General features: G+C 40.4%; 1 protein-coding gene and 1 long non-coding RNA gene across 3 annotated transcripts in view; both read left to right on the top strand.

The window, feature by feature from the left end:
* The window catches only part of LOC134401627 (uncharacterized), a 218,245-nt gene extending 196,773 nt beyond the window's left edge, over positions 1-21,472 (top strand). Inside the window, exons 1-2 of one of the 2 annotated variants that reach the window (XR_010025668.1) lie at positions 19,995-20,350; positions 20,551-21,472. This is a non-coding gene — a long non-coding RNA (uncharacterized LOC134401627). Of the gene's footprint in view, positions 1-19,994; positions 20,351-20,550 lie in introns of those variants that run through there. The other variant, XR_010025667.1, reaches the window with a different exon arrangement.
* Positions 645-19,468, top strand: LOC134401616 (DGAT1/2-independent enzyme synthesizing storage lipids-like). Its single transcript, XM_063130726.1, has 7 exons — positions 645-1,036; positions 3,542-3,863; positions 6,913-7,077; positions 12,289-12,482; positions 14,687-14,747; positions 17,564-17,703; positions 18,743-19,468. The coding sequence occupies exons 1-7, from the start codon at positions 1,022-1,024 to the stop codon at positions 18,842-18,844; spliced, it is 999 nt and encodes a 332-aa protein (XP_062986796.1). The 5' UTR covers positions 645-1,021; the 3' UTR covers positions 18,845-19,468.
* Positions 21,473-26,803: the final 5,331 nt, after the last annotated feature.

Below are 26,803 nucleotides of genomic sequence, written 5' to 3'. Positions count from 1 at the left end.
GAGCCAACTTTGGTGTCTTTATCTTTAAAGTTTTTGCAGATGTAAGCATTTCTTTAAAATCCTGCTCCTGCGCCCCAGCGGTGGCTTGGAAGATCCGCTCAAAATGTAGGGGCTAAATACAGCAAATCTTTTTGCTTTATTGTACAATTAAGGCAGGATTCATGGGACTACTTCACATTCAAAGCAGATTATAAGGTGGAAAACTTCTGAGTCCTTTGCATGCAATTCGCAGTGATTGCACAGTATAACGCTGGTGTGCTAAAGCTCATAATCAGGTCATTTGATTGTTGCAATCATAATCCGGTCATTTGGCTGTTGCCTCAATGTGGAAAAGGAGACTCCTCTTCTGGTTAATCCTCCCTGCCAGCCTCCCTGGGCATCTGCCAACATTATTCAGACGCTCCTTTAAAACTATTGGAACTTCCTCCCAAGCATGCTTTGAGAAGTAAAACGACGCAGTGTATATGAACCATCTGAGCATAATTTCTGGAAGAGGAGATACTATCACTTACTGCTCGTGGGAGGTTACCTTCTTGCTGATGTCACTTCCCGACCGAGAAGGGCTATTGCTTTCTCCAGTCATTCTCTATGCACCGAAGTAGCTACAGAACCTGAAAAGCCACTTTGATAGCGGAGAGGGCTGCCCGTGCCGCTGGAAACAAGATACGAGACGAGGAACTTGAAACAAGCAGTCCGTGCCGCGTCTCCCCCTGCCGCCGCCGCCGCCGCCGCCGCCGCCTTCTCTTCACTCCTCAGAGAAGGCTTTAGACAGCAGCTTGTTACCCGATACAACGTCCAGGCTCAGGAGACTCGCTTCCATTTTTTTTCCTGAGAAAAGGCATTGCGTGTGAAAACATTGCGTGTGGAAACCGCTCCGCCTCCCAGCGTGGGCTTCGTGGGAAATTTTCTTTCTCTTTTTTTTCCTTCGTGGAAGGCTGCTCAGAGGTGCTGTCCTTGTTGCTGCCGCTGTAAAGGGAGTCCTTTCCCCCCTCTAACCGCCCAGTACGAGCCGTGGATAACCATGAGCATCTATGAGGTTAGCCAGTGAGTAGCAAACGAAAGGGTCTCGAGAAAACTATGTGAAATGCTAAATGAGCAAGCAGGATCTGTTTAGGGCGAGGCCTGTGGTATAGTTACAGATGACGAAAGCAGATCCGAGGTGATAGTAATCCTCAACAAAGGCTAAAAGCTTGGTAATGCATGAGATTAGGCAAGACTGACAGAAACAGTGGGAGAGTATGTTTGGAGGAAAGGGCTGTCTTTCTTTCTTTCTGGCTCTGGATAACTTTCGTATTTTTAACCAATGTGGTTGAATTAAGCAGGTTCCTATAGTTTGGATTTTAAGCTGATATTGTGCTTTCTGTAGCGACTTGTTTATTTTGGGGGAATCTGAATGTACTTTTTGTGAGGTTTGTGGAGTGTAAAGGAACTATGAATAATGTGTTCTCGGGTTATCAGATATAAAGTGCAGAATGCAGTTTTCTTTTTACTGTGCTCCAGAGCTTGGGGGTTGCAGGCATTTCTTTGGAGTCTGTTTGCCAATTTAAGAATCTTAGGACAACTCTACATTAAGGAAAAACCCAAAACCATGCCAGGCTTTTTCTCCTCTTGGGTCTTTTAGAGGGTAACCACATGATTCGTAATTGAAAACTTACCCTCTGGGCAATGTTCCAGAAAGTTAAGAAAATAGTCCCATCTAGTGGCAAAATTAATCCTGCAATTATTTTAAATACTGCATTATCTCTGGATTTTTTTTAAAAAAAGTGAGATTACTGGAGAAAAGCACAGGAGACATCCTGGAGGTTGATGACATCATGTAAAGGAGCAGCAAATGTCTGTGAGGTCACAATCACCAATGTGTAATAAATCACTCATGTAGAGAAGTTCATAGAAGTACAACCCTCAAAATATTATGGAACATCATTGGTATTTTGTGAACCGCCCAGGGAGCTTCAGCTATTGGGCAGTATAAAAATGCAATAAATTATTATTATTATTATTATTAATAATAATAATAATAATTTTTGGCCACTTGTATCTATTAGAGGTGGCGGTCATAGGGCCTATTTTGGCCTTGCTCTACTCTTAAATCCCAACAGGAGAAGAAAGATGAGAAGGAGGTGACAGGTGATTTGAGAACACAAATTAATGGCGAGCATGTCAAGAAGCTTGGCGTCCTTGGAAGGCTGTGTGAATAGAGAGCTATAATTGGAAAAAGGAAGGGATGAGTAGAGAGAGGTATGAAGGTGGCAGAGCTGATGTAACTATGAAGCAGGAAAGCCATGATCCCACCAAGTGGATGACTTTCTTTCAGCCCCTCTGAGAATAATGGTGCTGACTCAGTTTATAAGGCTTTTGTAAAAGTTACAAGAAATGCTTTCACTACTAAACACATGCCATGCATTTATTCATACTTGAGAATGGTTGTGCTCCCCAATCTTGAATGGGTATAATTGCTTAATGATAGTTCTTGTGTAAGAACCATTCCCCAAATGCCTACACACAAGCTGCTTATAACATAAATTGTAATGTTCCCATTAATATATGTGTATATAAATCTCTCTCCCCACCATCCCACCACCCCAATAGGGAAGATACTGAGGCTGCTTCTAGACAGAGAGCTCCTAGTGCTACCAATTAGAAGGCATTAAGCAGCTAGTTCTCATTTTTCTCCTTAATGGATTTTCAACAGTAAGAAAAAAATGGAAGTCTGGATTCAATGCAAAATTCTGTGAATGAGGCAGGGTGATGGTATGACAAAAGCCATTGTCTGGAAGCACCTTTTAATACAGGAGAGTACTTGCCAATCAGCCATGAACTTATCTGAAGGTAGCCATGGTCAAGCCACTCACACCTTGTGTGATATGGGTGTGATATTACTTGGGATGCTGTAAGAAAATAAGGTTAATCTCTGCAGAGGAGAATGTAGCTCAAAGACATTATTTACATGGTTTCCTTAGCAAATACCTTACTTTGTTTAACGGAAAACACAATTAAAATCTATTGTGTTGTTCCTTTTCTTTATAAACAGTTTAGGACTACAGAGAGGCTGCAATTCTATGCACACTTACCTGGAAGTAAGCCCCATTTAACTCAGTAAAGCTTACTTCTAAATAGAGATGCATAGGGTTGCCCCATTATGTATATAAAAACATCTTGGGGTGAGATCTAGAGTTTCAGTGGGAGATACTTTAGAACATAGTCATATACTGAATGCCTGTATTGTTTGTGCCCACTGTACCTCTTTCTCCTCCCTGACAAAATAAATTCCATTCCACATCTTGCTTTATGGTCTATTGTACAAGGTCAAACTTTTGTCTCCCAGAGAACTATTATGTGGTAGCCTCCAAACAGGCACGTGATGTGGATTGGTTGGTTTAGATCTGGCTGTCTTTGGGCAGTTCATTGGGTTGTACTCTTAGAATTTCTAGGCTTTCACATGGAGTGAAACCTTTGGCAGCACACATTAGGCATTACAGTATTTTCATCTCAGAACTGGAGACAAAAAGAATTTACTTTTATTCTTTTCTTTTCTTAACAGGAGCTGTATAATGTGAATAGATGCTACATACCTGGACAGCCAGCTGTGACCTATTCTGCATGTATTACATATCTGTTGGAAGAATGCTTTTTCCTTAAATATCTTCTATATGTAGTCATCTGTATAGTAGTATTGTTGTGTATCATTCTGGTATTATTTATAATTCCTTTAGGTATTCTGTTTTCTATCTACCTATCTGCTTTATTTGTGGTGATCTATCAGTGGACTCATAAACTAAATGGAACTTATTGCAGTGATACATTGGATGATGTACGACTAATTTTATCAACAATATGGGATGGATTTGCAAGATTTTGGCATGGTAATCAAATTTGGATTTGTGAACCTTGAAATCTAATACAGAGTGATCTATATTTGTAGGATCTAATCAATTTAAATGTATATGTTCAGCTTCCAGTGTTTTGTGTCAAAGTGAGATTCCATTGGTTATACATGCCGTTAGCCACTAGTAGTCCTCAGGCTGATGATGCGTACATTGCGCAAAAGCAATACAGATCAGCACATTGGCCATAATCCAGAGAACTCCCCCCATAGATTTGTATATGTGCATTTGTATTTTTACCTTATTTTTTGAACAACAGCCTCCTTCCAAAGACTGTTCCCCTTCACCAACTGATTGCTTCCATGAATGTTAAAAGTGGTCTACCCATGATATAGGCAGGTAGACTGTGAATATGAATGACTAAATATGAATGTCCTAAGATATATTGTTTAATAGAAATTAGTGGTTGTATCTAGATTTAATCACATGTGCAGTAGACCCATTAAGTTCCATTTATTTCAGTGGCTCTACTTTAAGTATGACTAAATCTAGACCCTATAAAAACAAGGCAAATCCGCTTGGAAATGTGAAGTGGAGGTGACTTTACACTGCATGTACATACACGCCAATTTAAAATCCCACATGGTCTCTAATATGCACCAAAAGGTTGCACCAGTGAAATGAATGAGAAAGCAAATCTTTGCACAGTAAGAAATATATATGTAAATGTACACTGTCTCCATCAAAATGAATGAGGCAGTAATCTTGCCTGCAATGGAGCACCCTATGCAGACAAGCCGTTGAACCTGTTTGAAATTGCTTGATTAGGATAGTAGCATCTCAACAGATCACTTTTTTGCAAACATACTTCATTGTATGCAGTTACATATGCATTAGGGTGGTCAATAATATTTTTGGTGAGAAGCATAGTTTAAAATTATGTGCATGACATGAGTAAATCAGCCAGCCAAAGTGACTTCTAGGAGCCACTTAGGTACAAACCTCCCCTAATGTTCCACAAAACCTAGCACCATCAGCTACAGAATTGTAGAGAACAGAAAGACTCACCCCTTTATATACCAGGATATGAAATCCAAAACAAGCATGTGGGGTGCCTGCACCCCCTATTATTATTATTATTATTATTATTTATATAGCGCCATCAATGTACATGGTGCTGTACAGAGTAAAACAATAAAATAGAAAACCCTGCCGCATAGGCTTACATTCTAATAAAATGGGCAGGAGACATGGGCATGCATGTAAGCATCCGCCCAATGTCCCTGCACAACCAATGATCTTTTTGACCTTTGCTGAATGTGTTTGGCTGACTGCTTACAGAACTCCTGTCATCAGAAATCCTAATAAGGCAGGGTTTCCTGATCATGGGATTGTGTAAGCATGTTTAACCAAATGTGGTTATAGAGCCCGTTTCAGACCTTTGCGCTCAACGTGCAAAGATCTAAATGGTAGCCCCGGTCTGTGGGAACATTGGGAGCTGGGACTTGCATTCATGCCCATATCCCCCTCCCCATTTCATCTTACAGGTGTGGGGGGAAATGCCTGCATAGGGCTATAGTATCTTTAGAATCCATCCAGATCAAAACAGGAGTTTATTAAATTTCTGTACCATCCAATAGCTGAAGTTCTCTGAACAGTTCACAACAATTAAAACTATAATATACAAAATGAAAAAATGTTGTAAAACAGTTTAAAACTATAGTATAAATCAAAAAATAAAACCTAGCCACAATGCAAATATTTGAAATATAGTAACAGGTTTAAAACAACAGAAGCTAAAAGGCTAAACTCCCTGGGAATATTTAAAACAATAAATACAAATATATTTATGGGCTGTAATGCACAGAGCCAAGTAATCATTTGATACTGAATAATAAATAATGGTTCTGTCTAATAACCTGTCCTAACTCCTCTCTTTAACATCTCTCTTTACCACCAGTCTTTTACTTATCATTTCTCTTTCTCTCTCTTATCACACTAACTCTTCTGCTAACTCTGTCTTCTCACTAATGCAAAGGCAGGGGCGGAACCAAGGATAATCTTTGCAAAATATTATTATTAGAGTAAAGGACTGTAAAAACCTTGTTGAATAAGCCCTGAGGAAGAACTTTTTTTTTGTCCGAAACGCGTAGGCACCTTCATTAAACCTTTTTCAAACAAATAATATTTTGCAAAGATTATCCTTGGTTCCGCCCCTGCCTTCAGCTTGTTTTTTCACTCCCTCACAGGGTTTCCCTTCTCTTCCTGCACATTCTCACTAATGCTCCTGGTTTTCAGTCAACTAAAGGTGCAATCCTATGCATGTTTAGGCATAAAAAAGTTCTACAACTCCCAGCATTCCCCAGCCAGCCATGCTAAGTGTTTCTCACTTCTAAGTGACTTTTTAAACTGACACTCAGGCCATAGCTAGACCTAAGGTTTATCCCTGGATCGTTCAGGGGTCAAACCTGTTTATCTAGGTGACACACAGGGGATCCAGTGCTCAGGCAGGGATGAACCCTGGATGATCCCAGGATAAACCTTAGGTCTAGCTGTGGCCTTATTTCAACAAATATTTCATAGGCTCTTCTCTGTTGCTAGCCATTCTTATTTGTTAATCAGACTCAAAATTGCACAGGACTCATGCATAAAGTTATTCTGTGCTTGCAAATAGCATAAATTGGACCAATGATACCTATTTAATTTAATTTCTATAACCCTGAATAACCAAAGCTCTCTGAGCAGTTCACAAAAATTAAAACCCTGAATATAACATAATACATACATAATTTAAAATCAATATAAAATCTCTATCAATTTAAAATCAATTTTCAACCACTAAAAACTAACAATAAAAAACCAGGACCTGGTGATGATGATGATAATAACAACACTAATAATAATATAATCCTTTAACATTAAAAGCCCCATCATATGCCATTAAATCCCTTGGATTAGAGGAAAGTCTTAACCTAGCACTGAAAGATAACAATGTTGGTGTGAGCCAGACCTCAATTAACCAATTCAATACAATTAACCAATGTTACCTAACTTGAAATAATCCATTTGTATTTTACATTCCAAACAGGATACGAACTACATGGCACAGAAAATCTACCAGATGGACCAGGTTTAATAATTTATTACCATGGAGCAGTTCCTATAGACTACATGTACTTTTTAAATAGATTTTATATTCTGAAACATCGGTCTTGTTATTCACTAGCTGATGACATTCTTTTCAAATTTCCAGGTGATGTACTTTAATATAAAAGGGTTACAGATTTCAAATAATACAAAAATATGTTTTCATGTTCCTTGTTTTCCCAAATGATAGCCAGCTTCAGGGCCAGCCTTTTACAACATCGGTTTCCTAGAGAGGGAAGATTGCCAGTGACCCAGGTCTATGTGGTTTATAGGTGGCCACCAACTATCAAAGGTTTCCAGTGCTCCTTTTAGCAAACATCACCCAGCCATCATGCCCATTAAAAGGCACCTTAAATCATTAAATTTAAAATTAGAAGTAGAGAAAAGGATATATTCCCTTCTTTTGAGTCCTTCTCTTATTAGGGAGTGTCTTCAAGTTGGAGTGTCATTCCCCCAAAACCCCACGCTTTCACTCCTGCGGGGTTGTGCCAGATCATCCTGATGCCAAAGAGCAAGTGTGGGGTTTATTGCTGTCATCCGTCCCTCCCTCCCGAGACTGGAATGAGGAGGGGAAGGCAGCAGTACCAGTTCAAGGGGGGAGAAAATATTTTTTTAAGAGGAGGAGGTGGCAGCAGCAGCAGCAGCAGCAGGTTGGAGGGGGAGAAAATAATTGAAGAGGAGGCAGCAGCTGCAGCAGCTCAGGGGAAGAAAATACTCTTCTCCCGGGCAAGGTAGTGCAGGGCGTTCCCATTCTGCTCACCAGCCCATCCCTGCCCAGGCAGACAGTGGCCAATTAGGGGTCACCATCCACCGGGAACACCCTTGGAGCAGCTCCTGAGCAAGGCCAGACCAGCAAAAGAGCTGGGCTGCTTTTGCTCTGGCTGGAAAAGACGGGGTAAGTCCCTGACTTTTCCGCTGCACATTTTTGGCTCTTTGCCCCAGGGTGGCACAGATTTGGAGCCACCCTGGGGCAGAGGAGACATCAAGACAGCCCCTTAGTTTATGTTTATCTTCAAACTGGGCAAATGTATACATGATTTTATGATAGATACCAGGATTAAAGTCTAGTCACATCCTCTAGATATGTGTTGCTCATACAATAGAGTAGTCACTTCTCAATGGCGGCATCCACCTTTTGAAACACTCTCCAACATGTGGTTCCAGAGGCAGAAACAGTGGCAAGTGTCAAATGCTTTTCAAAACACACATTCACATAAGCTTTCCTTTGCCTGGAAGAAATTGTATTACCACCCTGTTTTATTTTTATTTTGCTGTATTGTTTTATTGTTTTTATCTTGTTTTATGTTGTTCCATTGTACTTATGTGAGCCGCTTAGTGATTTTAGTATACTAAGTGGTATGAAAATATTATAAATAATAAATTGAGCCACATGAGCTCATACCACAAACTGTCTAACGCAATCAGTGATCTAAGGCTATGGCTCACCTCTTTCATCCACTACCTTCGTTCTTGTTCCCGGGCAGCTGAACGCCTTTGGTGTAGGACCAGGGACTGGGCGGACTTTGTCCATTACAAATTTGTTCTCTCCTCTTTCTCTTCTGCTATTTCCTTGGCTAAACAGCAGTATTACTCATTGTTGATCCAGTCAAATGCTACGCATCCTCAGCGGCTCTTTGCATCCTTCAATTCTCTTCTGAAGCCTAATCCACCATCTCTCCCCGCCTCTCTGCCTGCTAACAACTTTGCCTCTTTTTTCAATGCTAAAATCCAAACTATTCGCTCTGATCTGGCCAGCTCTGCTCCTCTTCCAGTTCCTCATCTGTCAGTTCCTCCTGCAAATTTCTCTGCGTTTCCTTCGGTCTCAGCTGGTGAACTGTCTAGAATACTGCGCTCTTCGAAGCCTTCCACTTGTTCTCGTGATCTGATTCCTTCTTGGGTCTTTATTAATCTTATCCCTGCTATCCTCCCTTCCTTGCTTCATATTATTAATTTTTCTTTGTCCTCTGGTTCATTTCCTTCTGCTTTTAAACATGCTACAGTCTCTCCTATTCTCAAGAAATCTACTCTTGATGTGCTTTCTCTGTCTAACTACCGACCTGTCTCTTTGTTGCCTTTTGTTTCAAAGATCCTGGAGCGTGTGGTCTACTCTCGTCTTGATTTTCTTTCTAGTAACTCTGCTCTGGATCCTTTTCAATCTGGATTCCGTCCGTTGCATTCCACTGAAACAGCCCTTACTAAGATTACCAATGATCTTCTTATTGCCAAGTCTAAAGGCCTTTATTCCATTCTTATTCTCCTGGATTTTACTGCAGCCTTTGACATGGTTGATCACAATCTTTTTTTGGATTCCCTTCATGACCTCGGATTTTGTGGCTCCGTCTATAACTGGTTTGCCTCCTATCTAGTGGGTCGCTCTTATAACGTGTTGGCTAATGGCAGCTCGTCTTCTTCTTTTCCCCTTTCAGTAGGGGTTCCGCAAGGCTCAGTGCTTGGCCCGTTGTAGTTTTCTTTATACATGTTGTCCTTGGGTAATCTTATTCAATCTCATGGCCTCCAATATCATCTGTATGCCGATGATACACAATTATATCTTTCATCTCCGGAACTTTCTCCTGATGTTCATGATCGTATTTCAGCATGTCTTTCAAATATCTCAGCTTGGTTGCTTCATCGTCGTTTGAAACTTAATATGGCAAAGACTGAATTGCTTGTTTTTCCTCCTAAACCTTCTCCTCATCTCACATTCTCTCTTACTGTCAATGATGTTACACTTACTCCAGTCAAGGAAGCTCGTAGTCTTGGCTTCATATTTGATTCCTCGCTCTCCATTATTCCTCATATTGAGGCAGTAGCTAAATCCTGTCATTTTTTCCTGTATAATATTGCCAGTTTTCGATCATTTTTGTCTGTCTCTTCTGCCAAGACTCTTGTTCATGCATTGGTTATTTCTCGGTTGGACTACTGCAACCTTCTTCTCACTGGCCTTCCTTCTTCTCACATCAGTTCATTGGTTTCTGTTCACCACTCCGCTGCTAAAATCATCTTCTTGTCTCGCCGCTCTGACCATGTTACTCCACTTCTGAAATCTCTTCATTGGCTTCCAATTCACCTCAGAATCCAATATAAACTTCTCCTGTTAACCTACAAAGCTTTTCACTGTCTAGCTCCTTCCTATTTTTCCTCTCTCATCTCACACTATTGCCCCGCTCGTGCTCTTCGCTCCTCTGATGCTATGTTTCTTACCTGCCCAAGGGTCTCTACTTCCCTTGCTCGGCTTCGTCCATTTTCTTCCGCTGCCCCTTACGCCTGGAATGCTCTTCCAGAACATTTGCGAACTACAAGTTCAACTGCAGTTTTTAAAGCTCAGCCAAAAACTTTTTTTTTTCTAAAGCTTTTAAAACTTGATTTTGATCTGACTTTTATACCGTTAGTTTTACTCTACCCTGTGCCTGTGTGGTGCATTCTCTTCCCCTTATTGTTTTATTATGATTTTATTAGAATGTAAGCCTATGCGGCAGGGTTTTGCTATTTTATTGTTTTACTCTGTACAGCACCTTGTACACTGATGGTGCTATATAAATAAATAAATAATAATGCAAAGAACACGACAATCCTATATTTTTCTGGGACTAAATCATATTGTACTCAGTAGGACTTATTTCTGAGTAGACAGCCCTAGAATTGTACTGCATGTTCCACATCTTTATTGAGCAATTGTGTGGAAGAATTCAGATTGGTTAATAACTCTTGCATTCTTCAAATGATGACTTAACAAATTTTATCTGCCCTACAAGAGAGTACCAGGAGGTTTTTTTTAAGTTCTATTACCTTCCTTTGACAAGCAATAAATCAGGATTGTTGAGATTATTAATTGGAAGATGTGCAAGTTTAAGTGCATTTGATCCTGTCTCAGTACAAAGGGTTGAACTGATATACTTTTTGAATCAAGTTTCCAGACAGTACAAAAATGTAATTCCAAATCTTATTTATATAATGAGAAAGGAAGTATGTGTGTTTGGGTTTCTTTCTTTTTCTTGAAATGTCTCTATCGCCTATCATCTTTTTCAAATATAGCTCAGATCTCAAAATGGAATTTTCCTACCCAACATCTAACCCCAATAAATGCTTCTCATCTATAGCATGATTTTTTGTACGCTAGTGCTTTACATGGCCAAATGGGTTACTAAAGGTGAGTTCTGAAGTATCAGTTTGCAACAGGTTCTGTTTTCTGGAATAATTCCTATGAGTACATGTACATAAAACAATCTTATCAAATTGATCCGACCATAGAAACTGGTCACAAGTATCTACAAACAGAATGGTGTCCTTGTTTATTACATCTCTTTGTAATACCCACAGCACATTGAGCAATGAACTATTCCGGGAAACATGTCTTGGGTTTCACTCATAGACTGCTTGGGTTTCACTCATTTCATTAGAAAATGTATCAGAAGTATCCTAAATCTTCATTACCTGGCATTTTGGCTGCTGGTCAAAGTAGGAAGATAGAGGTTTCCTGTTGAAGTTTTCCCTTTCCATAACTCCTCCTTTGTGATCTTAGGTATATATTTATTTATTTATTTAGAATATTTATATACCACTCACCATTGAAAATTTTTGGAGCGGTGTACAAGGTAAAATGAAAACAAAAACAGAATAAAACAGTTAAAACAAAATTTAAAAAGAAGCAAAAAACAGAAATCCAAGGCTGCATGTTAAAGAAAGGCTTCTTGGAATAAAGATGTTTTCAGGAGGCGCCGAAAGAAATACAAGGTTGGAGCCTGCCTGACCTCCAGAGGCAAGGAATTCCACAGGAGGGGCGCCACCACGCTGAAGTCTCTTCCCCTGGTGGATTCCAATTGGAGGATGGATCTATGTGGAACCACCAGGGGCAGGCCCTCGGATGACCTCAGTGACTGGGCAGGTTGGTAAGGGAGAAGGCGCTCTCTCAGGTATCCTGGTCCCAAGTTGTTTAGGGCTTTGTACACAAGTACAAGAACCTTAAACCTGGCCCGGTAGCGAATAGGCAGCCAGTGCAGTTCCCCCAGCAGAGGAGTTACATGCTGGAAAGGTATATAAAGGATTGGGCACCCTTCCCCATTTAGTCCACAAACATTATTCTATTTCCCCCTCTGATTACTATTCTCCTGCCTTAAGGAAAGGAAGTAATATGACATAAAGTGCTCAATCTTATACAAGTGTATTCACAACTAAGCCCCACTGAGTTCAATGTGACTTAACTCCCAGGTAAGTAGATATAGGATTGCAGTTTAAATGCAGATGTAGAGTAGTTGTACATTAGTGCATAGCCATCATATGTTACTTTTTTCTTACATGTATTTCTTATTTCTTACAGGTATTAGAACATTAGCAGCTCTGATGTGCGTTATACGTAATTCAAAGGAAGAGTGTTTAAATATTCTAAAAGATGGCCATCTACTGGGAATTTCACCAGGAGGTGTTCGAGAAGCACTATTTAGTGATGGATCCTACAAACTTTTATGGCGTAAACGTAAGGGTTTTGCTCAACTGGCTATAGACGCAAAAGTGGTAAGTACTGCACATTCATGATTTTACATCGAGTACTATGCATCCATGATTTTACATCTGCCTAATAGCTTTGGCTGATATAAAAATGCAATAAATCAATCAATCAAAATATTACTGAACAAAATATGAAGCTGAACAACTAGAAGACATGTTTTTACATTAAAAATATTTACTTAACTTAAGACTTGAGTGGTCCTAGACTTGATCTGGTCCTCCCACTTACATGTAATCCTTATCTTTTGGTTCATAAGATCTACCCTGAGTAGATATATCTCAAATTCTTAGAAGCAGGGGAAAGGGCAAAAGTTCCAAACAAGACAGATGTCACACTCCAAACTGGTTCATTTTATAATTTTCATTTGAGCAGAATCCTTCAGGAAGTTCTGCGTAATCCCACTGAAATGAATGAGTAGTACATAGGCAGGACTGCTTCCTCTTAGCCAAAAGAAGGCTACAAGAGGCAGCTTAAAAACAAAACAAAACAAAAACTAAAATTTCAAAGCCTTGCCCTGAATTGGTCCTGTATTGACATGCACGTCACACCATTCATTCATCTTCCGAGGAACTAATATCCTGGTTTTAGCATTATAACGTTTTTAAAATATTCAAATCTATAGCTTTATTGAATACAAAATGGTACTTCATACACTACAATCTACAGTTAGCTGTTCTTAATCTGACCACTTGACAAGATTTTGAGAGAGAAAAATGTCTTCATTCAAGGCCTTGGGGAAGATGAGTGGCTATCACCAAAGGCTTCAGCCTTTTCTCTGCTTCCCTTTAAAAAAAAAAGGTCTGGTAACGCAAAAAAGAAAAGAAAAAAGAGAGAGCTGTGATCATCATCATTTAGATCCCCCCCTTTCCTCCAAAAGGAGCCCAAAGTGGTTATTTATTGCAATTATTTATTTACATTTATTTATTGCCCAATATCCAAACCTCAATGGGCAGTTCACAGTATTTAAAACCCCAAAATACAACATGATGAAACCTAATATAAATTTAATACAGAATACAAATAGAATAAAAATAATCAGCAGGAAAAGATATAAAAATGTATAAAAATGAAATGGAAGGACTAAAAATCCTTCAGACCTGGCGCCCAGGTACCAGTTCTGAAGCAGAGATCCATGGACTTATTAATATATTTATTAATAAATTTATAATATGAAATATAGTATGAATGGCTCCCAGAATAGTATCACAACAGTTAAACCAATACTACATTTAAAGAAAATAGAAGAGGAGGCAATGAGTAATTTAGAGTATGAAATACTATAGCATTGTAGAAAATGCAGTGGCAAAAGACTGATTTGGGGCTGGGGTTTCAGACACCACCACTACATTATACTTAGGTGTCAGTAAAGCATATCTCTCCATCTGTTCCTACATCCTGGGAACCTGACAAGCACGGTACCTCCCCTGGTTTTTGTTATCAGCACCAAGTATTAACACAATACAAGGAAGTTCCAGTAGCTAATAAAAAGGCTTCCTTGATGTAGATTTGGGTTGGGAAAGGTAAGAAGAATTCTTGATGGGTGGAGGCAAGGTAAATTAAAATGGTGACTTGGCAGGGTGACTTGAAACACCAGTTTTTTTGGTAGGGCGTGTTTGTGTGTGTGTGGGAGAGAGCGAGAGCAGGGGAGAGGCAGATAGGGATGAAGAGATAAGTGTATTTCTGGGCTGCATTAGTTTCACATGTGGTAACTTCTAAGTCCTTTCCATCCTGTTTCTGTGATAGTGTGCAAATATTCGTTTTATCAAAAATCCCTGAGAATGTGCAAGATTGTCTGAGGGCTGCCTTGTAACACACACACACACACACACACACACACACACAAACACCACTACCACCACCACCCAGGACTTTTGCCACACATGTTCAAAATGGGCCCATAGATGCCTCTGGGAGAAACAGTGGAACGTGATGATTTCATGTGACATTTCTTCCAGAGTCATTATACAGGGGAGAAAACATGGCAAATGTATTGTAGTGTAGCCTTGTGAGCCAATGCATCATGTTGGTCATAAATAAAATAGAGTTGTACTTTTTCTTTTTTGTGGTCTGGATGTTTGTTCATGAGTACATGGCCTGTATAACCCTAGTAAACCCTTATGCTGTGCTAACACCCCCATAGTTTTAGAATGTATACTTTGTGAACTTTAACAATGCTATATTAAAGTATCACTTTTCTGTTTTTCTTTAGCCCATCATTCCAATGTATACACAAAATGTACGGGAAGGATTTAGAGTCTTTGGACGAACAAGTAAGGCAGATTCCCAATGTATATCTTACTTTTAATATATATATATATATATATATATATATATATATATATATATATATATATTTTAAATGAATTTAGAAAAACATTGTTTCAATTTTTTCAAAACTCTGTGCCTTGCTTTCTGTTTCCCCATGCAAAGTGATCCAGTCCATTGAACAGAGAAGGAAAGCTTTTGTGTGAATATTAGTGGGTGGGACCAGGATGCTCTCATGCATGCTAGGAACTGCACAGTGGATCTGGACAATTATTTTAATTCTTGTACCAGTGTGGAAATTGAAATATCTCAGACTTTTAAAACTATTCCTTTTCCTCATTTGCTGGATGCAGTGGGGGTGGGGGTGGCAGTCATCACATCTGGGATAGGACGTCTACTTGGTCACTACTACTTAGCTCAAGTGGCTAAGATACCAAGGTGGCGGGCAAAGGCTACCAAACTTTCCAGAAAGGCCAGCATCAGGGGTTGGCATCATCGGGCACCTGCCAAGAGCCTACATCCCAGCAGGGGCCTACTGACAAAAGCCTCCTTTTCACCATGGCAACCTCCTTGTTCACCTGCCGCTTTCTCTGGTGTAGATAATGGTGGTGGTGGTGAGGAGGAGAAGGAGTAGAAGCCACTGCCTACTTGCTCACTGGCTGTCAAGTAAGCAAGTGGTAGCAATGAGGAGAAAAAGGATGAGGAGCAACAGTAGCTGGTGACAATAGTGGTGAGGAGGTAGATGGGGACCACCGAAGTTGTCTTGCCCGAGGGCCCCCATAAACCTGGAGCTTGGACTGTTTCCAGACCAGCACTGCCTGGTAACAGGATTTCATTGAAGCTCATAGTTGAGCTCAGCAGAGGAAGATCCTGGCCAGTGATTTTTACCTTCTTGCCCTTTGCATTTAATTCCACGGGGATTTGAGGAAGAGAAATTCTTCAGGGGAAAGAGAAGAAGCAGAACGTATTGCACTGCTCCCCTCACCCCCTTGTGGCTGAGGAAGGTGTTTTCTTGGGGCAAAGACAAGTGCTAAGATGGCTAACCATAGCAGGAAACAGGCCAACCTCAGTGCAATTTGTCCTTTAGGCTCTCATCTCCTCCCTCACCCCACTTGTCCTAAATAGGCAAGAAGCAGTTGAGAAGGCAGGTGGTTGGCCAGCTTCTCCATTAGTACCACAGCCACCAAATTGCATCCAGCAGCAACTAGAGCCGATGGATATCTCAAGAGTAGAGGAAGTGTCGTAGGTAATTTCCCAAGAGTATTGCAAATGGTCTCTCCAAGCTCCTGACTTTTCAACCTCAGATCTGTTACAAGAACTGTTACACTTTCCTTCAGTACCTGAAAGAGTGCTTTGTAGGAGGATAGCTGCTTTTGGCCTCCTTCTGAGCAACCAGTTTCTCTTATGAGACACAGGATTGGAATGAGGCAAGAGCTAAATAGCAGCATCAAAGCCTAGATTTTGAGGTACAAATTCATCTTTCTCCTACCCTCCTCACCTATATGTCATTTTCTATATACCATTTTCAAACTGCTTTCAAAGTGTTATATCCTGCTTGGTTTAGATCTGGCCTTGGAATACTTTAAAACCTCCTAGTAGTCTGGTATAAGAGGCTGAGATGAGCACCAACACTAGAGACTAAATGAACTATTAAACATGTTAATTTATTAAAATAATATTTTGTAAATAAGGGAATACTAACATTTATTTTAAAGACTGCTTGCTGACAATTCTTAAGGACTCAAGAGACACTGACTTGGTTCACATGATCACCACAGCCCACTGCGGCTTATTTAATAGATGTCAGGTTGCCTATTCTAACCACAGCCATGGCTTGTCATGTCATCTGATAATGTTATCTGGCATGGCTTCTTGGAGAGGAAAACAACCCTCCAAAACCCATGGCCTGTTGCAGGATTATTGGAGGGTTGTTTGCCCTTCCAACAAGACATGCTGCAGCCCCCCTCCAGGGTTTGAATATTCAAAATAGTCACAAGTACACACAGCTTAAATTAGCCATGCTGAGCTGCTCTGATCATGCGAACTGGCATCCTGTTGTTACTGCAAACCTCTTAATAACTTTGTTTACCTCAAGTCAATTTCCCTAAATCTCCACCCCAGCCAGATACACTTACAACCAACTCTAGCTCTTGGGTATAGTCTTCCTTGGACTCCCAAAGCTCCTCCTGTTGTATTTACGGATACTTCAACTGTATACGTAGGTTTTAATGCCTGCTTGAGTAAGACCTTAGGGAAGTCCCCTGGTATGACACAACCACTCTGTTCTTCCACAGAGAAGGAATAGCTTAATATTATGCATTACAATAGTTTAATATTTAGTTCAAACCTTACTAAACAGAACTTTGAAATAAGTTTGGCTAAAAACATTGAATTCAGAAAATTATTTCAGTTCAGCAAAATCCTTCACACAGGCTGCAGATGGACCAAAGAATTATTATTTAATTTCTGAAGAGCTGTTTCCTTGTTATGCATATGCTATGGACCTTCATTACAGCTGGCCTCCTTCCCAAGTAGTGACTATTCTGTGTGCAGGGATTCCAATGAATTGAAGTCCACAAAAGCTTCCCCATTAATTTCAAGAGGAAGCTTTTGTTTTGACAAAAGGATGTGCCTGTGAAATGTATGACAAAGCCCTTGTGGGCACGGTACATCCATGAATGTATGTATGAAAGCTGCACAGTAAACATAGTTATAGAGACTGACTCCAGTCAAAATAAACTTTTGATTTAAAGAAGTGTGTGTATACTATATGACATTTTGGGTGTAAATATTTTTTTCTCTTTCTCCTTCAATGAAATAGAATTAGCTAGGTGGCTATATGAACATATTAGATTGTTTGCCCTTCCTCCATATGGTGGATTTCCTGTCAAATTCCGTACATATATTGGAGAACCCATCCCATATGATCCAAATGTAAATGCTGTGGAATTAGCTACAAAGGTATGTATTGTTCTCTTCATCATATGCCGCCCTGAGATCTTAATGATATAGGGCTGGATACAAATGTTTTAAATAAATGAATAAACAAATAATCATCACTTTTAATTTGTATGCCACTTTTCCATTCAAAGGTCCCAAAGTGGCTCACAACACAAGAACGTAACAGTCATGCTGGATCAGACCAAGAGTCCATTTGGTTCACCATTCTATTCATACAGAAAACTTGCAATAGAGTTTGGGTAGAAAGTAAATCATGCCACCCTGGTGTATCACTGATCAATATCTGGTAGATTATCCAGTCATACCAAATTTGTGTGATCGAGCAAGGCACTTCTTATTTTCTTAAGGAAGAGTGCATACTTAAGATCAGTTAACAGTTAAGGCCTACCGGATCTGGGTTAAGAAAACCTGAGTATGCCCGCTTGCTTGCAAATATGAAATGTGTTGGTAAACTACAGGGAGTGTCTTTAAAAAGGTGGTGGGTGAGAGTATACCATGCTACACTGAAGCCCGCCCATCTTCCTTTACAGTACCATATGAGAAGAGCTTTGAAATTTATGACAACTCTAGCACAATCAACATTTAAGTTTAAGAGCTATAAGTAATACAATTTACTGTGCTCTTTTCAGTGTTGTTCTGACTACTTGGAATTATATACTATCAATTTTACACTTATCATATACTATCAATTTTGTTCTGAGTATTGGAACTCAGGTATGCATACTGAGATTCTGCATGCACAACAGCCTTTCCCTATGTATCAGAAGGAAAACCACATTTCCCTTTCTTTAGGTATGTGGCGCTGGCCTTCTACTGATATTAGAAGGTTTCCACATGCAAAAATTCCACTAAATCAGGGCACATGTGCCTGTTTTATGACAAGCAAAAATCTGATAGACTCTCATATAGAGATATGAAGGCCTGGAAAAAAAATTCAGTGCGTCTCTATACATGCCACTATTTTTCTATTGGATTACCTTCCGATGGAAGTGTGTGAAATGCTGTTTTCTTCAGTGCTTTTCTCATATTTAATTTTCAGACCAAGACTGCACTCCAGTCATTAATTAAAAAGCATCAGCAAATTCCTGGAGATATCTGGCATGCTTTAAAGGAAAGATTTCACAAAGAAAAGAAATGTTAAAACAGGCTGGATCTAATTCTAAGTGGATTGAGACAGCTTCCTACAAGCAACCAACAGGGAGTGTCATGAAAGGACAACAAACTGTTAATTGTTTAATTCAGTGGTTCCCAATTGGTGGTCTGCGGACCCCAGGGGGTCCACATAACCCACCCAGGGGGTCTGTGGCACCATTCACATATTCACCATTCATTTCTGGAGTCCACTGACAACGAATTCCTACCAGAAGTAAAATATACCATCACTGAGCACCTGCGTGATCTAGCGACTAGCTCCAGAGATTACTTCCCTGTATTTAATCCCGAAAACTCATGGATAAGGAATACTTTTGAATGTGGTGATGTACAACTAACAACACTATCTGCGGAAGAGCAAGATGCACTTGTTGACATGACTTGTGAAGGTTCATTGAAATCATTTTTCAAAGAATATAGACTGGACCAATTCTGGGTGAAGGTTTTTCCTGATTATAAGAAGTTAGGTGAACAAGCTTTGAAACATCTAGTTCCCTTTTGTTCCACATATTTTTGTGAACAAACATTTTCGACATTTTGTTATATGAAGAACAAGCATAGAAATCGGCTCGATGTTGATCCAGATTTGAGATTAAAAGTAGGAAATATTGAACCGGATGTGGAAGGGATTGTTTGGGACAAAAAAAGGCATGATTTCTCCCATCACATTTAGGTTTAGTAGCTTCTAGACATGTCATAATTTGTTCAATTGTAAACTAGACATTAGTAAAATTAAATTCATCTTTATATTCCTAACTAAATCATTGACATTTTTGCGTGATAATATCACAAATACCGTATTTCTTCGATTGTAAGACGCACACTAATTTCAGTACCACCAACAGAAAAAAAATCTTAAAATACACCGTGATTCTAAGATGCACCCCATTTTTAGAGATGTTGATATGGGGGGAAAAGTGCGTCTTAGAATTGAAGAAATAGGGTATCACAATTTTTATGGTCTGTTTTTTAGTGTACCTAAAATCCTTTGCTTATTAGGGGCTACCCCTTATTTTCTCCCAAAAATTGATTTGCACAGGTTACCATAGAAATAACAAGTTTTTCAAAAGTAGGAGGTCCATGGCTTAGCATTTGAAAAACAAGGTACGTAGTACTTAGCTAATTGGGAACCACTGGTTTAATTTATTAACATTGCAATTTTATTGCCAGGAAGGGGGAGAGGCGCTTTGGCCTCCAAGCACCAAAGTAACTGGACTGGCTTTGTCTACTATACACCTTGACTGGGTTAGTGGGAAGTGTCATATGCTGCTCAGCCTGAGGCTGCAAACTGCCTTCTTTCTAGAGAAGGCTTACCTGGCAACAGTGACATATTCCTGCATCAAGGTTAGTTTCCTGCTATGCATTCTACACAGAGCTATTTGGGTCTGAAAACTTTAGTTGACAAAAAATGTGGAAACCATGCTTTTGACTGGTGTCAATTATCAGGACTGCCCTGAATTGCAACAGCTTCACAGACTTCTCGACCCAATTCAAAGTACTGCTTATTTGCTGTTTTAAATTTGTATTTTAAATTTGTATTTCTGCACTGCTGCTGATTTTATCCTGGTTGTGCTTTTATATTGTACTTTATATCATGTTTTTATACTATTTGTTTTATACTTCGAATGGTTTTAATTTTTGTGAATTGCTCAGGGAGCTTCAGCTATTGGGTGGTATAAAAATGCAATAAATAAGTAAATAAATATTATCTTCAGAGTTTAGGAATAGGATATCTAAAGAAATGACTCCTCCCATCTGAGACTGCCTGCTCATTAAGATTTACTGGACAAGCTTTCCTTTGCATTCAGCAAACATCTGAGTTCTGTTTTGTGGAGTAGAGCCTTCATCTGATGAAGTGGGCCCTAAACTACAAAACTGTATGTCACAAATCTGTAAGACTTTAAATATGCTACAAGACTGTATTGTTCCTCACAACCTCCAAATTACAAAATCTTGGAGATATCAGAACATTTTTTTACTCTTTTTCTGAAAATGCCCACTTTTTAGGAAATGATCCAGATTGGGGTTTCCCCATCTCGTATGTGGGAGAAACAAAAGACATAATGTACTTCCTGTCTACCTCATAGAATCATAGAATAGCAGAGTTGGAAGGGGCCTCCAATGCCATCAAGTCAAACCCCCTGCTCAAAGCAGGAACCTCGTAACTTTCCATAGCAAAGGAGCTTATATACAGCAAGCACAAACTGGTGACCGGTATAATGTTAGATTTCTAAAACCAGTCCCACGAAAAATGCCTTATGAAGCAGAATCCAGTCTTCACGTTATAGCAGCATAGATTATTGTTTCTGGACCAGCCTGGTTCATATGTGATATATTTTAACCAAAGGGAGATATGTCTAAATGGAATTAAATTATTTATTACATTTCTATCTCACCTAATAGCCAAAGCACTCTGGGTGATTCACAGAATATAAAACCTTAAGTTTGGTCCAGAAGCTACAGTTAGTGCAAAATGCAGCAGCCCAGCTATTGTCAGGAACGACTTCAGCATGTAACTCCTTTGCTGAGGGAACAGGAGTGCTGCATATTTGCTACTGTGCAAGGTTTAAGTTTTTGTTATTGGTGAATAAAGCTGTAAAAGCAACTTAGGACGATATTTGAGAGGGATGCTTCTCCCTTATTATCTCTATATAGACATAGTGCCACATTATAAGAGCCCTAACATAAAGGATTACAATCTTTTCATTAGATGGAGAGGGGGAACCATTACCAGATGGGTTCTACATACAGCTTTGGTTCCAGAAGGCCAACAATGAATGAAATTTTTATTTTTATAATGCTTACTTATTACATTTCTTTAACGCCCCATAGCCAAAGCACTCTGGGAGGTTCATAAAGATTAAAACAATATGCAAAATTTATATAAAAAGCACAAAACAGACAAAATACACAGAGACAACATACATCTAAAAACAACTTTGAGCAATCAGCCAAACTGTAAAACAAATCCGCGATCAATTAAAATTCATCACATGCTGCCAAATGCCTAGGAAAAGTCTTGAATGGTGCTGAAAAGAAAACACTGTTGGCACCAAACAAACCTCATCAGGAAAATCATTTTGGAGAAGATGAGCAACTTTGTGTGACAAGCTTGTGTTATGGGATGACCTTTCCTCCTGGTAGACACCTACTTTACAACGGCTCCCTTGGAAATGAATTTTTGATAGGCTGCCACCAGTCAGGATAATCTCCTGGCCCACCCTAGCCTGCCCAGTTGCTTGGGGAGTTTGAGCCCTATTGGCAATAATCCCTATCGTCAGCCCAGGCCTAGGAAAAAAGAAAAAGGTACTTGAGCCTTTCTTTCCCAAAGCACAAAGCTTAATAAATCCATTAAAATCCAATAAATCCATTAAAATCAATTTTTAAAAAAACCAAAACCCTAAAAGCATGCGAAGTTGCTTTGTGAGCATGCAGTCTTTCACACATGGAAGAGTTGAGTAGGAAATTGTTTTTATAACAACACAGTTTGGGGAAAATGAAAAGAGGGGAATGCATGCACATACACAGAACTCCAAATGAAATCAATAGTCAATCTAATTAACCTAAGAGCATGTGACTCACTTGAGCAGAGATCTGGATTACAGAGTATATATAGTTTTCACTGCAAAGAGGATGGTCAAAGATGAGAGGTAGCATCTTGGCCTACAGCTAAATGGTATATCAAAATTTCCAGAAGGACTGAATTTTAATAGGGATCTCAATTAGTATAAAGCCAGTCCCTTAGCAGAGACAGATGATTGTTTTCTCCAATAATGTCATAGCCTCCATCTCTGATGTCATTGGTCTAGCAAGCAAATCATAAAATTAGCTAGTGGTTGGACCCACCTTAACTGTTATAAACTTACATCTCACAAACCCAAGCTGATTTGAACTAGTCAAACTATTAAAAAAGAAGAAAGGGATTAAGGTTTTGCTTGAATTTTTGAGGACTAAAATTTGAGATAATACTATTCAGTAGAGGTGTGCTCCGCTCCGATTAGAATCGGAGAATCAGAAGCTAATTGGCCTGCTCTGCCTTGCCCAGAGGTGGAGTAGAAGTGGACCGCAGACCCTTAGAAGCACGGCGAAGAGAAGCGGCCATAGGCGGAGCGCTTCTCTTTTCGCGGAGAGCTCCGATCGCCATTTTGAAAAATTTCACCCATAGGATTGCATTGCGGAAAAGAATAGGGGATAACTGTGTTGTTTTTTAAGCTAACTTTCTGAAACTTCTTGTGCTTAGAGAGTCGTGGCTGGGGGTCATTTTGAGCCTACTCTCAGCTCTCTGCATGGTGCGGTTCGCTTGCTATAATTTTTGGAAAAATCGGGTAAAAAAAGCGGGAGAGGTACCTTTTTGAAGTGCTAAGAGGCAGAGTCATGATCACATGATCCCAAAGTTGGAGGAGGGGATAGGCAAAATGGGACTTGGGATACTGGGAAACTTCTCTTTCTTAGCCTGAACGGACTTTTCCCAGTGTTTTTTAAAACAGTAGCCCCACCAAATGCACAAACACAACCAGAAATCATACACTAAGCAAATAAATAACAGATAGGAAACACAGCACTGCTATCCACCCTAACCTTGGTGAACAACTGAATAGATGTGGTGCAAGGGGATGAGGTCCCCTAGGGAATGTGGATGTGCCCAGTGCACACATACACTGTGTCCTGCCCTGGAGGGTCATCAGAGCCCTCCAAAGGTTAACCAGTGGAGACTAATGCCTATCATGAGTTGAAGTGTTAGTTTGCTTCTTAAAGACTGGTCCCTAGACAGGGCGAGTCAAAATTGGCATAATTCCCCCTCCCCCTGGGCATGTCCACTTCCCTCTTACTGGTAAAAGACAGATACAGCCTTTTTTAAAAAAATTCTTCCTGTTGTTTATTCAGCAACACTGCTGCTTTTAATTCTACCCCTCCTTTGTTTATTCATTTATTTGTTTATTTAATTATTCCATTTTATATTTACACCCCATAGCCCAAGCTCTCCTGGCTTTTCCTCTTCAGTGAAGTCAGGCAGGCTTTCATTGTGGTTCAACTCCTTGTTGTTGTTGTTGTTGCTATTAATATTAATTAGTACTGCTATTAACATTATTATTTTGTTGTTTAGTAATGGCTGTGATCACAGTGCAGTCAATCAACTCTGAAGCAAGGATCACAAAGCTTTACTCTTATCCTCCTAGCCTCCTAGTAGTTATGGGATGCAAAAGAAAAGGCATCTCTCTGTGCTGCTCCCACCTCACAGGGATGGTTTGCATTACTGGCTTTGAAACTATCCTTGGCTCACTTCCTTATGCCCCCAGAAATGTCTGCTGCCTGCCTGCCTTCCCTCCCTCCTCCCCTGCCCACCTCGCAGGGATGGTTTGTGTGTCTTGCTTTGACTTAGGGGATAAGTCCTTCCTGCGCTCACTTAGACTTTTGGAAGTTCCAAATCAATTTTTCAAGTGTGGAAGAAGATTCATATAGGTTTATCTCTCCTCCCCAATTCATGGCATGTTGGGATTTCCTTTGAAATGGCCCCATTGAGCTGTCTGCAGCTTTAAATCCCTGAGATACTGGGGTGTCCGTTTTTAAAAAAACTCCCCAAAAATCAGGGGATGCTTGGATTGGCTTGAGTCTTGGCATGCGTGTGTATACGTCCATGAGGTGTCATGGTGCCGAACTTGAGGTTTCTGACATGAAAATCGACGGAGATATCGAAAGGGGTGTGAATTGGGGTTATGGGTTGTGCGTTAGAGGTTAAAGCCCCACCAAAAATCAGGGGATGGTGGTATTTGCTTGAAACTCGGCATGATTGTGGATCTAGATGGCATCTGTGAGGATGCCCACTTCAATTTTTTTATCTGTCAAAATGTCAGAGCAATTCCCATGTTTGAAAATGGGGTGTCCGATTTTCAAAAATTCCCCAAAAATCAGGGGATGATGGGATTTGCTTGAGGCTTGGCATGCATGTGTATGTGCACATGATGTGTCATGCACCATGCACATGAGGTGTCATGGTGCCTAATTGAATGTTTCTAATGTGAAAATTGACATAGTTCTAGCATGGGACTTGATTTGGGGTGCGTTAGAGGTTAAAGCTCCGCCAAAAATCAGGGGATGATGGGATTTGCTTGAAACTTGGCATGAATGTGGATCTAGATGGCATCTGTGAGGGTGCCCACTTCAAAAAAAAATTATCTGTCAAAATGTCGGGGAACAGTCCGTGTCTGAAAATGGGGTGTCTGATTTTCATAAATTCCCCAAAAATTAGGGGACGCTTGGATTGGCTTGAGGCTTGGCATGAATGTGTATATGTCCATGAGGTGTCATGGTGCTAAACTTGAGGTTTCTAACTTTAACAGAACAAAAGTTGTAGACTTTTTTGGATTTCAATGCAAGCCTATGGGGGGGGAAAGCAGAGCTCCGATCCGGATCCGAAGCTCCGCAGCGGAGTGGAGCGGACTATAGGTGGAGCGGGGCGGAGCGAAGCAGCCCAATCTGCAAATTGCAGATCTGGAAGAAAAGCGGATCGGGGGATCCGGCACACCCCTACTATTCAGGTTGTCCAGAAAGATACAACTGACCATCTTTCTAGAGGGTGCTCTGGAGCTATATCAGAAGTAGTTTCTGACAATTAGCTAGAGGGAGAAAAACATTATTTCCATGTAAGAATTAGAGCTTCACTACATTAAGCAAAAATCCACCACTCTTTCCAGGCTTTCTTCTTCAGGAGTCTTTCCAGGTTTACGATGGGCTCTTTCAGACAGCAAATACTAGGGGTGTGTACGGACCCTCCCGATCCGCTTTTCTTCCAGATTCGCAATTTCTGGATTGGGTCCGCTCCACTTCGCTGCGAAGCTCTAGATCCGGATCGGAGCTCCACTTTTCCACCCCATAGGCTTGCATTGAAATCTCAAAAAGCCTACAACTTTTTTTCTGTTAATGTTAGAAACCTCAAACTCGGCACCATGATAGCTTATCCATGTATACACATGCTTGTGAAGCCTCAAGCAAATCCAACCATCCCCTGATTTTCCGGGAATTTTTGAAAATCGGACACCCCATTTTCAGACATGGGATTTACTCTGACATTTTGACAGATAAAAACTTGGAAGCAGGCACCCTCACAGGTGCCATCTAGATCCACATTCATGGCAAGTTTCAAGCAAATCCCATCATCCCCTGATTTTTGGCGGGGGGGGTTAACCTTTTAACTCACCCCAATTCAAGTCCCATGCTAGAACTCCGTCTATTTTCATGTTAGAAACGTCAAATTAGGCACCATGACACCTCATGCATGTATACACATGCATGCCAAGCCTCAAGCAAATCAAAGCCTCCCCTGATTTTGGGGGAATTTTTGAAAATCGGATACCCCAATATCTCAGGGATTTTTAAAGCTGCAGACAGCTCAATGGGCTTTATTCATGGCCATTTCAAAGGAAATCCCAACATGCCATAAATTGGGGAGTAGATAAACCTAAATATGAATCTTCTTCCACACTTGAAAAATTGATTTGGAACTTCAAATCAATGAGCGTAGGAAGGACTTATCCCCTGAGTCAAAGCAACAAACACACAAACCATCCCTGCGAGGCGGGCACAGAGGAGGAGGACTGGGGGCAAGCATACTGGAGTCTTGAGGGCACGAACCACGAAGCCCATCATGTAGTGCTGCTCCCAGGCAGGCAGAGAGGCAGGCAGAGATATGCCATAGATCTATGGGGGAGTCAGTCCCAGCAGATACCCCAAAACAACAGCACCCAGGTGGAGGCGGGAAGGCAGGCATGGAGCAGACATTTCTGGGGGCACAAGGAAGTGAGCCAAGGATTTTTTGTTTCAAAGCCAGCAGTAATGCATTGCAAACCAACCCTGCGAGGCGGGCACAGAGGAGGAGGACTGGGAGCAAGCATGCCGGAGGCTTGTGGGCATGAACCACAAAGCCCATCATGTAGTGCAGCTCCCAGGCGCC

Source organism: Elgaria multicarinata, chromosome 7, assembly GCF_023053635.1.
Source record: "Elgaria multicarinata webbii isolate HBS135686 ecotype San Diego chromosome 7, rElgMul1.1.pri, whole genome shotgun sequence".
Classification (NCBI taxonomy): Eukaryota; Metazoa; Chordata; class Lepidosauria; order Squamata; family Anguidae; genus Elgaria; species Elgaria multicarinata.
This window is presented reverse-complemented; position numbering and strand designations above follow the sequence as displayed.

Excerpts from the sequence above, each read along its gene's own strand:
- LOC134401616 (XM_063130726.1), top strand. Across the intron at positions 7,078-12,288 it reads CATTCTTTTCAAATTTCCAG|GTATTAGAACATTAGCAGCT; the intron begins GTGATGTACTTT and ends TATTTCTTACAG. Across the intron at positions 17,704-18,742 it reads CTGTGGAATTAGCTACAAAG|ACCAAGACTGCACTCCAGTC; the intron begins GTATGTATTGTT and ends TTTAATTTTCAG.